General features: G+C 41.2%; 1 protein-coding gene across 3 annotated transcripts in view; it reads left to right on the top strand.

The window, feature by feature from the left end:
• The window catches only part of PLD5 (phospholipase D family member 5), a 246,468-nt gene extending 229,342 nt beyond the window's left edge, over positions 1–17,126 (top strand). For all 3 annotated transcript variants that reach the window (XM_012751263.3, XM_012751265.3, XM_012751266.2), the window contains 2 exons: positions 3,674–3,788; positions 9,208–17,126. In XM_012751263.3, the coding sequence (XP_012606717.1) occupies positions 3,674–3,788; positions 9,208–9,464 (372 nt within the window). In that variant the 3' untranslated portion in view covers positions 9,465–17,126. The remainder of the gene's footprint in view (positions 1–3,673; positions 3,789–9,207) is intronic.
• The last annotated feature ends 448 nt before the right edge of the window (positions 17,127–17,574 follow it).

Here is a 17,574-nt window from a genome sequence, read left to right as displayed (position 1 = left end):
CAACACTCTTCTTCTCCCTGCTTCTCCCGACTAATGACCACTGATCCTTTAGGTCTCAGCCTTCTTCAAATGCCTATGCAGTCACCCAACAAATGTGCACTGAGAACCGACTCTGTGGCAGGCCTCCTTCTAGGGGGTGATGAAGCTGTGCTCCCTGCAGTATTCAGGGACTCAGGGTGTCGGGGACTCTGCAATCAACTTGGTTTCCAAGATTGCTCTGACCCTTGGTATCCCCAGGCTGAACAGAAGAGAGAGCTTAGATGACTGTGCAGGGGGCGTTCAGGGCTTGGGCCTGGAGGCGGTGAAGATCTCTTTAGCTTCCATCACACTGACCCAGCGTCACTCACGTGGCCACGCCTGGCACCAAGGGAGGGTAGTGAGTGTGGCCTCGGAGGCGGCTTTGCTCCCAGGGGACAGAGGAACAAGTCTGTGGATCATCATGGTGTGGAGTTCTAGGAACCCACTACCCATTTTGTTCTCTTTCCACATAAAGAGCCCTCACCCTGTCCCCCTGTCCCCAATAAGGGAGAAAACGCAAAGTTTCATTCATTCACTGCGCAGCTCCAAGTTTAAGTTCTCGACATCAAGTCTGGACGTAGCACCTCAGAGTTCAGTGATGTAAAAACTCAAAACAGTGACAACCCTCAAAAACCCCAAACCCAGGTTATGGCTGCCTCCTCCCACACGACAGGGACAGAGTGAGTAAGCACGAGAAAACCGCGTCAGAGAGGAGCACGTTGGGAGGCCCACAGCAGACCCTGCTGCACAGCGATTATAAAATCCTGGGTGGATACGATAAGGTCCTCATACTCCTGCTGGTTCTTCGAACCAAGGACCCAAGCTTGTTTTAAGCCTTGAATTATTAAAGGACTTGGACCAGGGCACCCATCTGGATTCGGAGTCAGAGATCCGGGATCAGAGGAGCAGCTGGTACCGTCCCGGGAAGTCAGGTGAAACACAGGAGAGTAAGTCCGATTGTGTTCATTCCCTTTCCTCAGACACGAGAATGCTCGGGACGGTTCCAGCTCAGGTGGCATGTTCCAGGTAACCGAAGTGGCATACGGGGCTGCAGGGAAAATCAAGGAAGGTGAAGAACAGGTGTCCAGTTCACCCTCGTATTCCCAGCACCTAGCAGGATGCTAGGCACAAAGTGTTCCAAACATAGGTGATGAAGGAAGTCAAACAAGGGAGCCAGCAAAGGCAGAGAGGTAGAAAAAGGTTCTGTAAGCCAGTGAGAACAATCGCCCAAGTCCAGGCGCAGTTAGCTGCTTTCTGGAGGTGTGCGCTGGGGGAAGGTGGCCGCGGGATGGAGAAGCTGCCCAGGGAAGTCGTGTTCTCGGGAGGTGAGTGACCTGCAGTCAGAGGAGCGAGCCACTGTCGGGTTTGCAGTGGCTAGCAGGAGCAAAGAGGAGAGCCTGGGGCCTTTGGCACGTTGTGTGGTGGGTTTGCTCCTATCCCCTCTCTCGACTGCCCCTCAGCCCAATCAGGGGTCCCCATCCACCCACGGCTTCCTGACCTCACAGCACACCTGCCGCTAAGGCACCTGGAGTTGAAACCTCCAGGGTGTGAAATGTTAAGTGCTCATTTGAGACTTGCAAAAAAAAATTACAAGGAAAATAGAATCCATCATTTTAAACTTTACGGTACTTAATCAGCTTCCTCCTTTTGAACACAGATGGTCACCTTTCTTAAATACACCAAACACGAATAGCTTACTGCTGGCCACTTTATAAAATAGAGGCCGTGCACAAGCTTTTCCAAGGAAAGTGGGCGTTTGAAATTTGCACAGAGCATGTCTTCGGGAGCCTCAGAGCACTTATAAAGCAGATCGCCTGGGAACCAGGCAGGGAAACTCTGTCCTTAGAGGACTGGGCACCCTTAGCTCCAGCCCTGATGAGGGTTATAGCCATGAAGGACTCATAGGAAGATTCTGCAACTCACGAGATTGTCCCAGTTGGCTGAGTTTTTATTATTTTTAATAAATGAACACTTTTAGAATGTCTTTGCTGTCACCTGTAGCATCTTAGGTGTCTAGTAATGCCAGTGAATAAACTCTGATTTCTGCTGTCATTTTAGCCTCCCAGAGAAAGCTGTTCCCCTCTTCCTTAGGGACATCTTTGATTTTCTAGAGCAAATGGGTTCTTACTAAAGCCTCAAGCTGTGACTCCATCCTTGACTTAACTTAGGATGTATATTTTATCTTTTTTTACATCCCCCTTGATTCTACAATAGTATCTTTCTGAAAAGGAAACGGTCAAATGGGGGGACATGTGCTGTGATGGGAAGTCCAAGAGAGCTGACTGAGAGCTGGCTGTAACTGAGCGATCACACCCTCAACACTCACGAGACCTCATGAATATGTAACTGTGACTTAAGGGCATTCTCAGGTTATTAAGTCAGTTTGAAGAGTCCACCAACTGAGGCAGATTTTACAGAAGACAGGAACTAAGGAAACTTGAACCAGGTAGCATTGCCTCTAATTTGGGTGATAGGACCCTAGGAGAATGCTCCTTTGTATTGTGGAATAGGTAGTTCTTGGGTAGTAGATTTTGGTCTCTGTACCACGGATCTCAAGAATTTTACAAAAAAAAAAAAAGAAAAGAAAGAATCAGAATAGAATTCTTGGGGCTGGAAGGGCGCACAGCAGTGATCGCCTTGTTTGTTACCTCTCACCCACTCTGGGGGCAAGAGGAAGACCAACTCTCATTATTTCCCCAAACCAAATTTGAACACTTGTAGTTTTAGAACTATAAATGGTGTTTCCTTTTCTAGATACCATCCCATTTTTCTTTCTGCCTCTTCTTTCCTTTAAACACATGGGATTTCACAGTTGTAAGCCACTCTAGAAAGAGTCCACGAGGTTCTGAAAATGCTTGGCATTTTCTAATGCGGAAGACACCTGGGACCTTCATCTTTGACGCCTTCCTAGGAACCCGGTCGTGGCGTCCTATGAGCTCAGCCGCAGCTTGAGCCTCACTAAGCACTCAGCAAATCCAGCAGAGCCCTGAGACACAGGCCCGCCACCCCTGTGGTCAGCCCCCCATCCCTGCCTTTGGGTGAACTGGAATGTCGCTTTTTGAGTCACATTGAGGTTGAAATTCAGGATTCATGGATCAAAGTTGTGATTTTTTTTTTTTAAGTCGCTTTCTAAAAGTGCTTGTAGACCTAGGTGTTTAGATGAAAGTGTTTGTTGCTGTGGCAAAATCTGTTTTGACCTTTGCAAATCCCTAGTTTAATCAGCTAGTCATTGACATAATGTATGCAACATTTAAGAATATTCATTTAGTTCATTGGCATGCTTGACAGAAAGCTCCCTGAGGCATGCTTCAAATGCCAGTGCACCCTGATGAATAAGACAATGAAATTAAACAACCTTCTGGCCCTCACCCTGGTGGAAGAATGAATTTTGTGTTCATTTTGAAGCTTAAAAGTGTTAATTATAGACCTAGTGGAGCACACTAATTTTCTCTCTTGTTGCCTATATAGATTTGAGAACAAAAATAGCTTCATCTATACGAAGCAACAAGATTGTGGTTTTAATAACTCAATATGAGGTCTATTGTTGATATTTGGATAATACGCTCTTTCATGCTCTTGAACAAGACCAAAAACGTTCTCTATTCACCTGCTTTTTTTTTGTTTGTTTCCTTTTTTTTTTTTTTTTGTCTTACAGAAATTTTTTGATCTGGAAAGAGAGAATGCTTGTGCCACAAAAGAACAAAAGAATCATGACTTTCCTAAATTGAATCGCAACAAGTACATGGTGACAGATGGAGCAGCTTACATTGGTAGGTGTCAGGGCTGTGAGGCTCCTTAGGGATCACACGGGCAGTGGTGGTCCAGCTGTGCTCTGCAGTGCCCCTGGCGAGGAAGCAGGGCCTCGGGAGCCACTGCTGGAATATGGGGGGACCTGGAAGTCACGACACAGGAGAGTGAGGTCAAAGAGCTCTTTAACCAAACATTTCCTCTATGGCCTGCTTCATGTACTAGGAGACCATATAAGATGTCTTCTCATACATGTTTTGCAGAACTTCTTCTTTGCCTCATTGTATAGGTAAGGAGGTAAATGGCTCATCAAAGGTGCGTCCTGGCACTGGAACGAGCACAGCGCTCATTGCCCTGCCCAAAGCAACTCAAGCCAACCTGACGCTGGTAATGGCGAGGCGGACATAGAGTTGTTGAGTGCCAAAACTCCCACTGCCTGGTCAGTTGTCCCTTCCCTGCCATCTCCCAAATGTCCAACTTTGGACAATTTCCTTGAGCTCTCTAAACCTCATTTTTGTCATCCGTAAAATAGGGCTAATAACAGTTTCTACTTTATAGGGTAAAGTTTAAATGGAATAGTATATGCAAAGCACCTGGCACATGGATAATACCCAATTAATGTTAGCTGTTATTATGAAGGCACTAGAACACCAGATGCTGAAATCACTATATACTGGTGGAATTACTTACTAGCATATCAAATCTATTCTAATTTTTCATGATGTCTATGAGTCCAGGGTAACCTTTTAAATGGTACCATCACAGACAGAGTTGAAATTGCCTATAAAAAGAAGACAAATCCAAAAATAGTAGTGTGGTTATTACATTGTGCAGATGAAGTGGCAGTCTCAAGGCTGAACAGAAAAACATGTGGGGGTGAAAGTTTCCCCTTTCCCTGAAAAGTTAAGATCAACTCATAATTAAGGCAGATTAAATAAGAGGAAGAGGTTTATTTACTCTGCCCACACTTAGAGAATCATAGAGTGATTAGCCAGTATCCCAGTGGGATCCGGATATTTTTAAGCCCTCCTTCTAGAGGGTATGAGAGATGAGGAATATAGGTAATTCTGTTTGGGCAATAAATGGTTACTAGGGAGGAAGGATAAATAAGTACTTTGGAGAATGAATGAATGGGGGAAAACAGATTGACTTGTAAATTAACCTGAGAGACAGGTATTATGGCTAAAATGATTTGGGCCAGGTCTGGTTGCATTCCTGACCTTTTTTCCTGCAATATTTTGAGATAACAGGAAGGGGAAGGGAAGTCAGTTGTTCTTTTGATGGGTGTGTCTGGTTTATGCAGATAGAGGGGAAGCCCCTTCCAAGGCCTGTTGATCTCTGAGGGCCTTTATTTCAAAATACTCTTCATACCAAGGAGTCATATTTCGGGGTGAAATTTCCTAAGCTCCTTCACATGTTTGTGGAATGCAGGAATGTGGAATGTGTATCAATTCCTTCTTTCCAAATTCAGCGAGTAAAAAGCATACCCCCTTAGCTTTGTAAAGCATGTGCTTGATCTTGTTTGTTTCTCCTAGCAACATTGCCAGTAGGGAGGGTAGCTTTAATCATCTGCAGTTTGGAAATAAGGAATCTTGGTCCCTGTGACTGAGACGTGCAGATGTTGTAAGGCGAAGGAGCTGGATCTGGAACCCAGGGCACCCGCCAGGTCATCTCATCCCCCGCAGCCGTTGGCCACAGATCCTGCCATTGGCCACGTGGACAGTCACTAACTCCTGGCTCAGTGTGAAGGCGTTGTGCCTTTTTCCACTTTTAATAGTTTATACCGTCACATGGTTAGAATAAAAAATTGGGATATTTTTAAATGTTTTTAATTCTGGTTGTTCTGGAATATGAGAATATTATTTATTCCTGTAGTCCCTCTCTGTGACCCAAGATATGACTATTTGGATTTTCTCATGTTCATCAACTTATAGAGAGTGTAATGAAATCAGCTTTTTTCTAAAGTGATGAAGAAAAAAAAATGCCTTAAAATCGTTTAATAAAAAATTGGGAAATTTTGGCTCAATTATTGGGAAACCCAGGGATGACTCAGGTTTCAGGCACAGCAGGATTTAGGGACTCAAATCTGGGTGTTTTACTTGGAGGGTTTACTTAAAGTAAGGTGTTGCGTGCACACCCAGCAGTGACTTGTACATTTATCCAAATGTTCTTTTGATGAACTGAGTAAGTGTTTTGGAGTCAGGCAAACCTATCATAGCACTTACAAACTGGGAAGTGGTAGAACATCATATAATTTCTATAACCCTCTGTTTTCTTATCTGTAAAATGAAGATAATAGAACCTGCCCTTTGATGGTGATATGAGGATTAAACAAGATAATCTATGAAAAGCTCTTAATACTGTCACTGATCTATCTATATCCTTAATAAATATTGATTCCTTGCCCTTTCCCTTCTTCTTCCATATATAGTACATTTTAAATGAGTTCCTTTTATTTTTATTGTTTTTATTTCAGCATATTATGGGGGTACAAATGTTAAGGTTACATATATTGCCCATGCCCCCCCCATTTTAGCAAAACATTAACTCCCTAAACTGAAACATAGTTCTGGTGTAAAAATATTCAAAGAATATCAAGAAATCACAGTTTCTGTGGCTGTCTAAAAAAAAAAAAAAAATTCAACAGAGAAAATTCATTGATAATTTAAATAATTAGCAGCATGTTCTGGAAATCTCCTAAATCATCACTCAGACACACACTGAGAATACAGAATTAAGAAAAATCCACACTAGACCTTGCATGGAATTATAGCTCCGTTCTACGTTTTCACAAGACTTACAGAGGAATCTCCAAACCATGTCATCTCTTTAATTTTAAAATCTCCTGAGCTGCGCAGACTTGTCTAGAAGATGGTTTGGATCAGTGGAGAGCTGACGAGGAGGTGCCGAGTTTACTGAAGTCACTGAAAAGGCTCCTGGTGGATCATCCTCCTTCCCAGTGAGAATCAGGGTGGAAAGCCTGGTCGGTCCTCACGGCGCCGGGGGGAGAACGATGTCTCATGCAGAGATTAAGATATATGAAAGTCTTAGAGGAGAGAGAGCAAAAAAGAGAGAAGGAAGATCCTTCTCTATGCTTGCAATATTTGATTTAGGGACTTGGTATTTTTAAACTGTGAGGAATAAACTTAAGGAGTAAAATGAGAGACAAAGGAACTGCCTTCCAATATTCCAGGGGGTGCAATGTGGGAAACAGAGTTAACAAGTTTGGGGGCTCCAGAGAGCAGGGCAGAGACGGAGGGGTGAAAGCCGTAAAGGATCAGATACAGGCTCTCTCTGCGGATGTGCCTTCTTCCAGCACCTTCTCCCACAGATGGCTACAGAGCTTTGGGCCGAGAATGCGCAAGGACGGATGGTCTCAGGGTCTCATTCAGCAAATATTTCCACAGAGATACCCGACTTGCTGATGAGGGAATAGAAAGTCAAGCTCTACACTTAAAAACCCCACAGTTCCCCTTATGGAAGTAGCTCTTAACCTAAGAGGAGAGCAGAACCGGGAGCTCAGACCATACCTGAGCTGGTAGTAATCTGTAAAATAATATTGTCAGGCCTGATTGGGACTGAATATTTTTTTGGTGAGAATAATTCTTGATTTATGATAGTCTGGTGGAACTGGCTGCACCATTGATTAGCCATGTGACATTGGGCAAGTTTATTCCTCTTTAAGGTTCTCACTCCTCATCTACAAAGTGGAGGTAAATCTTACCATATGAAATAATATATATAAATACCAAGTATCATGCTTTGCTAATAGTGGGCACTTAATAAATGATAATTTCTCCCTCCCCAAAGGCACTTATATTTGGACCTCACCCATAGCTCCTCCCCTTCATGTTTTAATATCCTAAGTATATCTTTTGTCCCCAAGATGCCGTCTTCCATTTGGGGTATGGCTCTCCCTTTTCTTAATTAAGCTTCTATGCCTCTCTCATTACTCAACGAAATGCTCCTTTTCTGACACCTGTAGCCAGAATTAAAAATTCCTTCTCTCCAGCCCTCATGGCATTGTATACCTACCTCTCTTGTAGAATCTCATACACTTTGTATTATAATTACTGTGTTTCCCTCCTGGACCCCTTGAAGGCAGGGACTTTCATTTTCACAGCCCCTAATGTAATACCTGGCAAACAGTAGGCACTCAATAAATATGCATTAAGTGAAGGGTAAAGAAGAACAAACACATAAATGGTACTGTATCCTCCTGAGGAAAACCTTTGTTCTCCTGCTGGAACCATCTCCCTATTGGATACCAAAGACAAGAGATTCATGTGGGAGTTTGGGGTAGTCTAGCCCTTTTATCTACTCTCACCTTGATGATGGACTACACCAGAGTGGGTGGCATAGACATTATTGGCCTCTTCTAGGGCTGTTCCCAGCCTTACTACTTGATATGACTGCACTGTGTCCCTCCAAAATTCCTACGTTCAAGTCCTAACCCCAGTACCTCAGAATGTGACCTTCTTTGGAGATTAGAGTCTTGACAGAGATAATCAAGTTAAAAAGAGTTGATATGGGTAGGCCCTAACTGAATATGACTGATGTCCTTATAACAAAAGGAAATTTGGACACAGACATGCATAAAGGGAAGACAATGTGAAAAGACATTGGGAAAAAATGGCCACCTACAAACCAAGGAGGGAGGCCCAGAACAGAGCCTTCCCTCACAGTCCTCAGAAGGAACAAATCCTCCGGACACGTTGATTTTGTCTCCAGAACTGTGAGACAATAAAATTCTGTCATTTCAGCCGCTGAGTCTGTGGCACTTTGTTACAGCAGCTCTAGAAAATGAATATACTACCCGCCCCCAGGCAGCCATGTTTGAAAGCCTGTTCTCACAGAAGCCGCCCTGATTCCTGAGCCGAGGAGCCCGGCCCTGGGACTGAGAAATGGTTTACGGTCGGATCAGGGAGAGTTTAGGTACCCATTCAGGAACTGGTTCTCCTCCTCTGGCTTCAGCTTTTTCTTTGAAAGCTTCACGTCTTTAAAATTAGAATCCTTCATTTGTACATATGGATTAGATGTTGTCTCTTTGAGAAGGTAGTAATTGTTCACAGGGTTTTTAAGTGTATTCCTATATGTTTTAAATGTTGCTGTATTTAGTGTGCCTTGTGAATGTCAATAAGGAATAACATTTACAAAAGAGAACAGCAGATTCCTTGTTTTGAGTTTCAACTTGAGCAAAGCTGAAGAAAATGCCAAAATAATATGCAAATATTAATATGCCATATGCAAGGCTTCCTGGAAGGTTTTCTTTTTCTTTTTTTCTTCTTTCCTTTTTTTGAGCTGTCGACACAATTCTGCCTCTCTGCTGTTACTCTTGGGCGCTTATAATTTTTTTAATAAAATCTTCTCTGTATTTCATTTTATTGGGAATATTCCCGGTGGACCCTAATGCCTCACCTTTATTTCTTTGTTTGTTCCCAGGGAACTTTGATTGGGTGGGGAATGATTTTACCCAGAACGCTGGCACCGGCCTCGTTATCAACCAGGCAGATGTGAGGAACAACAGAAGCATCATTAAGCAACTGAAAGATGTGTTTGAAAGAGACTGGTACTCACCTTACGCCAGAACCTTACAGCCAACCAAACAGCCGAACTGCTCAAGCCTGTCCAAACCCAGACCCCTCTCCGACAAAACTGCCACAGCCAATGCAAGCGGGAAGGAGCCCCGGAGTGTATAACGTGAGCGAACAGACTCGCGGGACAGCTCCATATTTCATATTTATATATAAAGGACTTGAGGAGAGAAAACCAATTTAATATGTCTTTTTTTAGGAAAAAAAAGCACACTTATAAAAATATTCTCCGAACGACACATAATATCTATCTAACACTATCTTAGCGTCCTGTACACTAAAAAGTAAGACTTTTGTATTTGTTACTTCTGACGGAGAATGTCATTCTGGCTTAGAAGTTAGTTTTTACGTTTGCATACAAATTTTAAGACTTTGATTCCTGTTCTTTTCTAGTTTTAGAACTTTTTCTGCTGACCCCAACTGGTCAGTTCCTGGGAAGCTTAGCATGAGGTGAGCTCTTCGACTCCATTCTGAGAACTGATTTAGAGGGAAGGTAGGGGTTTTGCCTTGGAGAAGAGACTGACAAACCAAGTATTTATCCTTTTAAACTATCTCCAAGCCCTATACAGTCATCAAAGCATGAACAGCTTACATCTCATGCCCGCCCTTAACCCTCTTGAAAAATATCCTTTTCTCTTGTCAACTTGTTCATTTTCTTCTAATACCATAGAATTTATTTAGTATCATTTTCTCTTCTCACAAAATGTTCCTGTTATATAGCGTGCCTATATTCACCTCGACATTAGCTCTAAGTATGGTAACATCTTTTGAAAAGGTATGAATTTCTCAAAATGGATACAAAATGGAAATAGCAGTCTTTAATTTTCACCTTTCAACTGCATCTTTTCCCCTGCCGAACTGGTATTTTTAAATCACAGTCAGCAATATGTATCCTTTTCTCAAACTCAGAGAAATTATGTAGCCACCTGCTAATATCCAGCAAGCTATTAAGTCTGCATTTTGAGAATAAAGTAGTTTTTCACATTTTGGTTTAGTTTACGGTATTATAAAGATCTCTATGTGTCAGTGGATTTTAATTTCTTTAGAATCATTGTGCTGTTAAGAGTAGGCCAGCAAACGTTTATAGAGCTGTTTAATATACCTTCTGCTATTTAATATACCAAATGCTTTTCAGAGAAATGCAATTTAAATACTGTGCTTAACATATTTTACTAAGAAAAAGAAATATTGAATTATCGTTCTATAATGTCATTGTGTGTTGTTTTGTATCTATAACAATATATAATCCTATACTAATGGAGACTGTCGCTACACTAGCGAGAGGCATGGGCTCTTCAGAGCCCAGAGCAGGTGGCCAGGATGCTGGTTCCAATGTTGTTCCTGACTCTATGGCTCAGAACAGAGTTCTTCACTCCTTGGCCCTGGGCTTCTCTTGGTAATGTAGACAGTAATCCTTACCTACCTCGTAAGAATGTTGTCACGGTAGGAAATATTTATAACTTGTTTTGAAATCAAAAGAATCTATATAAATGCTAAGCATTCTAATGTATAATCTTTTTCTTGAAATAATCTTTGTGGTATCCTGATAGAATCAGTACCAGGTTCCCCCCTGAGAACCCAGAAGAGAAAACAAATCCAGTTTCTGGTTGCAAATGCAGACGAGAAGAACACAGCAGGGAGACCCTGGTGAAGATTGGATGATCAGCATTGCAGTAGAGCATTTTGTTGGGTCACTTTGTCATAAATAACATCAACACAAAGCTAGACACTGTGCTAGGGCTCATTCTGTAGGACCAGAATATACATGTGTTTTTAAAGACAACCTCAATTATTCTTTTTCATTTCTGGAGACTTGATTTCTAATTTGCCAGAAAAAATGATGGAGGGACCTGTGAATCTTATTCAATGGATGTACTTAATGTAGAATGGCTATGGTTGATCAGCTAGTGATCACATAACTTCCTTTCTTGTTGTTTCCAAGTACTGCCTCACTGGATATTTCACAATTCCATCAAGAGAGCGGGAAGGGAGCTGTGTTTTTAAGGATAGTATGTTATGATGGATTGGGGGATTCTCAGTGAAATTCTTTATCAATAACAGCCAACCTATAAGACTAAATATTTACTATATAACCAATCCTTGTTTGAGTTGGGACTTATCCTGCCACTTATTTCAGTAAACAATTAAAGAATGAAAGAAAGAATAGGGATGAAGACCAACACACCTACTAAGGTCACCCCTGGACAAATGAAAGACACCTGGGTTGGGTTTGCAGAGAACATCTTAAAAGAGAAAAAATGTTTGTGTCCTTGTTAGTTCTCAAGTTGTCTCCAGAAGTATTTCTCCATAGCCATGGGTAGGCTTGGTGTAATTGGGGCCTCTTCACTGTCACTGTCTTTAGCATGTCACTGTCTTTGGCATGTCTTTGGCACTGTCACTGTCTTTGTGGTAGGAAAAGAGAATGTCATCCTTTATGGAATGGCCATCATTGTCACTTCCTTCTGAGCCCCATCAAAATGGTAGCACCAGGAGCTGGGTCCCAGGGTTTTCTGCCAAGCACTGCTGTGCTGGACACAGAAAGTCACCTGGTCAGGGCAGCCTGGGCAGCAGTGTTGGCTCCGTGAGGCAACACTGTCCTTCTGTGGCAGCCAGGAAAATGACCCCTGTGCAGAGAGTGTCATAAACGAGTCCATTCCCTAAGAGAACATTTCATTCTGCAGAGCTTTCTCTTTCATTTGGACATTTTCTGTACTTCTCTAAAGGTGGCCTTCTCTTTTAGACTTTGTGTCTATGCTAAACATACTACCAACTTGCATTCTTCCATCCCCAAATAACCCAGGAATTATTTTTTTAAGAGGAAAAGAACAAAAAATAACAACACTTTAATTTGATAGATATCCATGCTAGAAATTCTAGGAGGGGGATGACTACTAGCCTCCATGTATTTTACCCATAAACATTGCAGGGATTATTTCCCAAGAGGCAAAAAAGGAAAACAAACACAATTTGAGGCTATATTTTGGATTTCTGTGCTGCTAACAGTAACCCCTAGTGCCTTCGTCATTGTCAAGTGTTGGTTTTAAACAGTGATTATGAGAACAATTCTGCTTCCTGTGGAGTCCAGGATGACCTTCTGATGGGCCCACCCAGTTGAAAACTTGCATGCGAGCATCAACCGTTTTTATACAGCCTGCTCTCTTCCCCAGACACACCACTTGTCACCCCCAAATCACAGCAGCGACGCACGCTGTCAAATGTCAATCCTCTTGGCCTCCACTGCGTTGTCACTGGCCACTGGTCTATCAGATAATTGAATCACAGCTTATAAAACCTTTGGAAAGGAAGTGGAGCATCCTGAGATTCTATCAATGCTCTGTAAATGCCACGCTTTGGGTACCTGAAAATGGGAGAAGCAAGGCACATTGAACATGTCCCCATTGACTTTAAAGAACCTGGTAAAGAGATGCTTCACAGACTTCCAAGGTCCTGTGGGACGTAGAATGAAAACTAGTGTCTTTAAAAAAATCAAAGCAAACTAAGTTAAAGAAACACAGTATCTGTGGAAGGACTTTTGCATCTCACTGTGGGCATCACTTTTACCATTTGGGCTGTGTCTGTTCTTAGTCTCATGTCTGATTCTGCTTTTAGTGAGATGGGTCTGATCACATTTTCAGTTGATCATACCCTTTGAAAAATGTTTTGTTAATGCAGTTACTGGTTTGCTAAAAGTGCCTCAATGAACCTAGGACTGACAGAACCTCATTTCCCATATTCTCAAGTGACTTTACTTCATTCTGAGTTTTTTGTTTGTTTTTAGAAACTTTTAGTGAACTAAATTCTGGGGTAGGGGGAAAACTATAAGAATTTCTTGATAAGATCAGATCCAGGATCCATCTGTCTCAAGAATTCTATCCTAAATCTGCCCCTTTTTTCCCATATGTATGACCATTGGTGTGTGTTTCTCTGTCCAAAATTCATTCCATGATTTTCAATGTTTAAGGAATGTAAAAAGCTGCCATTATTTTCAGTAAACCGTCATCTCCATCTCTTATAATGAAAGATACTTTGTTGTTGATTATTCAAATTAAGTCCCTTATAAACAGCCCCAGATATTGTGAATGAATCTTTCATTCTTTTTTTTTTTCCCTGTACTTCTTCCCAGTAAACTTGTGCACTTTATTATAAGTCTTTTAAAGGAAAGATTACTAAAACTTCCATTTGGCCCAAGGTAAATTGGATAAATTAATCCATATTCAACATTTTCTAATTTGGTATGAATTAGCATCTTTCCTTTTCCTTCTATATGTCGTTTACAAAATAACCGCTTACCATTTTTACTTTATTGACTTAAATTGGTGGAAGTTTTTTAATAGCCCTTAAGTCATCCCCAGTTCATAGCCTATCTTTCCCATTTGAGAGAATTCCCATATTTGGCTGAATTATGAAAATATTGCTTTTTATGGTGATTAGATAAGAATTCTTCACAAGTTTTTTGAAATTGTAAAAACCGAATTTTCTTATTTTTGACCCATTAGCAATCTTGTGCTTACAGAGTTCTAAGAGTTCACTGATCACTTATGTTTCTTTTGGGAATTTTACAAAAAGAAATGTGAGATTTAATGGGCTATTACGCATTTTCTTTTGGTATGTTCAACTACTAAACTTCTAATTCTGTTACAAAGGATATCTTGAAATTTTAATATTCCTTTATGTAAATAGGATAAACTTGTACCTGGACATTATCTATATTATTAACTTTAAGATCCCTAAATAAATTGGTGTGATAAAGGGCTGAATTTGGGGAAATCATTAAAATTCTCAAACTTTTCCTATAACCAAATGCTCAATTTTTTCAGAAGTAAATATCACCTGGCTTTTTCACACGGTGAGATGAGGCATTTCTTTTTCTCTCCAACTAGATTTCAGAAACAAACCAGTGTCTCATCAGTACCCAAGCTGTGCTATGATAAGCGACAGAGAAGGTGAACGCCACTGGCCCAATGGGCTACAGACCCACTGCTTTGTATAGTCACACAAGGAGGCATCTTTGAAGAACTATTCCTATCTCTCTATTAAAAATATTTCTTTCCAGTATATGCTGATTTTGAGTAAATAAGTGGCCATATTTTAGTGAAACAAGAAATAATTGTAGAGACCCCACTCTACACCCTGGCCCGGTGACAAAAAAGGTGTTTGTGGAGACCAGGTCAGCTGCCTCTAGTACTTACCCAGTGTGCTTAATAAATTCTATAGCTAAATCCATTATCAAATACAGGTGGTCTCTTCTCCACAAACCCATGTTGAATCTCAGGTTTAGAGCATTCCTTAAACAGCCGTCTAAAGCAACTCTTCCAAATGCACGAATTTCCTTCCTGTGTGGCCACTCGGAAGTTGATGACCGGCTCAAGCTAAACAAGCTGGAGTGTTTAGTACAGCGCCTGTTACAAGACCCACACAGGATAAAATTTGGTTGATTCACCAAAGTAATGTGGATTCGAGGCAAAGTCTTGTCTCTCAGAGAATATGCAAGCATGTGCGTAAGATGGGCACCTCTTTATGAAGAAGAAATCTTTGAGGAGGCATACACTTTTTAAAGTTGTCATTGGAGAGTTTAGCAAAAGCTTAGTAAAGCTGACTTTCTGAATCTGCAATAGTCAATAATAATTTGATTTGATCGGCAGTTTTGAATCCTACAATTTTATGTTTAGTTGTTTTTTAATTGGGCTAAGGAGTTTGATGAGCGACAATCATGCAAAGAACCAATTAAATCATAGCAAGGGTGAAGATTATTTGTGATTTATTTTTATCTTGTATGAGAGAAAAATTAGTAAGGGGACAAGTTCTCCTTTTGCAAAATGAATAGTCAGTTCTCAAACCCATTCTGTTTGGCCTCAGACATTTCAAAAAATTATTAATTCTTTTACAGACTCTACTGTTTCCCATAGGTGGAAAATTCTGAAAAAAGAGTTGAGACATTTTGAGCTCCTTGGAAGACACAAACACAGACAAACCTGATTTCTAATTTGGAGTGTTCCCCATAAATGCACAGCCATCTTGGAAATATGACCTCAATTTCCAGCATTAAAAATGTTGAAATTATATGTGACTTTTCTATATAAGTGGGTGATAAGAATCATCATTAATCATTAATCTTCACTGAAGAAAAGACAACTCTGAAAATATGGTCTAAACAACATTCATGTGAATGAGAGCTTAATCTACAATTTCGCTATATTTACTTAAAAGTGGAGATTGGCTGCTTCTTTAGACAGTGCATGTTATGAAAGGCAACTTTCCAAAAAAAAGGTGATAAGAAGAAGGCGGCACCATAGTTTCATGGAGGTTATGATACCGATAGAGCACTTTGAAACCATCCATGGGAAAGTGTCACTGAGCAAACAAAGCTGTCTTATCTCCATGGATAAAGCTACATGTTGTTATCCATATTTCATGGGTGGGTCTCTAGCCTTCCTGGTGTCCTGGAGAGATCACACCCATAGCTGCAGCAGGAGCAAAACCATGTTTTCTGTCATGTGAGTTCTCTACACCTGACACAGCTGATTTTATAAAGGTTTAGTACCTGACCCAAAGAAACTCATTTACAGGCCAGGAGGTGGCCTTAGGGAAGATGGTGTACCCAGCAGGGGTGTTCCTGTTTGCTGGTACCTGGTCCAGCCAGCTGGAGCCCTCCTTTAGGGAGTCTGAATATAAGACTTAGAAAGTAGATGAGTAGCCGTGAGAGCAGGCGAAATAGACACAGTCACCATAGGGTGCCACACAGAGCAGTAATGGCAATTATTCTGCAGTCAAGACAACTAGAGTTCTTGTTGATTCACCATTTCTGCTCCCAGGTTACTGGAGAAATGATTGGTTCCTGGACAATGAGTCTGGACTTTGTAGTTAATGGGTTGCTTTCTTTTCTTCCTTACTTTCTCATGTATTGACATAAATAAACTCACCCTAACTGAGATAACCTGACTGTGTATTCGTTCTTTGCAATCTGGTGGGGCTGACCTAACACTCTTAATAAAGTGAAAGCTATCCCAGTTTCTAAGTAGCTTGGAAGAAAAAGAGGAAGGAAAAGAAACACTGTGGTATACCCTGTTCACGTTAGACGTGGACCCACGTTGGGTATCTCCGTGGAAAAACACTTGGATCCACTCTATAAATGTCAAATATCACACTGATAGTAATTAAATCTCTTAGACTCATAAAGATGAATTAGGAACATTGAGCATGGGAATAAAAAAAAACAAACATTTGGGAAATGACTACATGATAGACACAGAGATTATTAGAGCCAGAAGAGAAACTAGAACTTTTGAAGCCCAGACCTATTATTTTCCTATATGAGGAAAACGAGAATAGAACACACGCTGAGTTAAGTAGGGGCAAATGTGTTACAAACTTAGAGAAATGTTTAAAAATATATATTCTAATGATTGACTTAAATGCAGAAGTTGCTAATGATATGTTGAATATTAGGTGTAAATGAGTAGTGTACAGGGACGTGTAGAAGACAAGTGAAACTACTCCAAAGAGATCTGACAAAGGAAGATAGGTCTTTGAGATGCCATGGCGGGGCGGGAGGAAGTGGGGTGCAATAGAGACACATTTAGCCTGGCGTGGCTCTTGACTCAATTTGGGTAGCCATTAGTAATATTAGAAGATCTATAGTTATATATTGTGTTTCATGTGCAGCCTATTGTGGGCACTCATTCAAAAGTAAAACGAATGTCACAAACTACCATTTATTTTATGAGTTTAAAACAGAATTCTGGCCAGGCATGGTGGCTCACTCCTGTAATCCTAGCACTCTAGGAGGCTGAGGTGGGAGGATCGCTTGAGCTCAGGAGTTTGAGACCAGCCTGAGCAAGAGCCAGTCCCTGTCTCTACTAAAAAAAAAAAAAAAAAAAAAATAGCTGGGCATGGTGGCGCATGCCTGTAGTCTCAGCCACTTGAGAGGCTGAGGCAGCAGGATTGCTTGAGCTCAGGAGTTTGAGGTTGCTGTGAGTCATACTGATGCCACGACACTGTAGCCTGGGTGACAGGGCAAGACTCTGTCTCAAAAGTAAGTAAAGAAAAATTCTGTATTTTGGAGTTTGTCACTTGGCCAGTTAGTTTGTAGTTACTTATATAAAAGGATGCATGAGCTAGAACGTTTATTGTGAGCAGAAGCAACATGTGTTACTTCCTGGTCAGAGAATTTAATTACTTGATGTAAGACCCTCCAGTGATCTTTTTTCCCTTCGGT

The sequence above is a fragment of the Microcebus murinus genome, chromosome 19 (assembly GCF_040939455.1).
Source record: "Microcebus murinus isolate Inina chromosome 19, M.murinus_Inina_mat1.0, whole genome shotgun sequence".
NCBI classification, from domain to species: Eukaryota; Metazoa; Chordata; class Mammalia; order Primates; family Cheirogaleidae; genus Microcebus; species Microcebus murinus.
The sequence above is the reverse complement of the archived record's forward strand: the minus strand, read 5'-3'. Positions and strand labels throughout refer to the sequence as shown.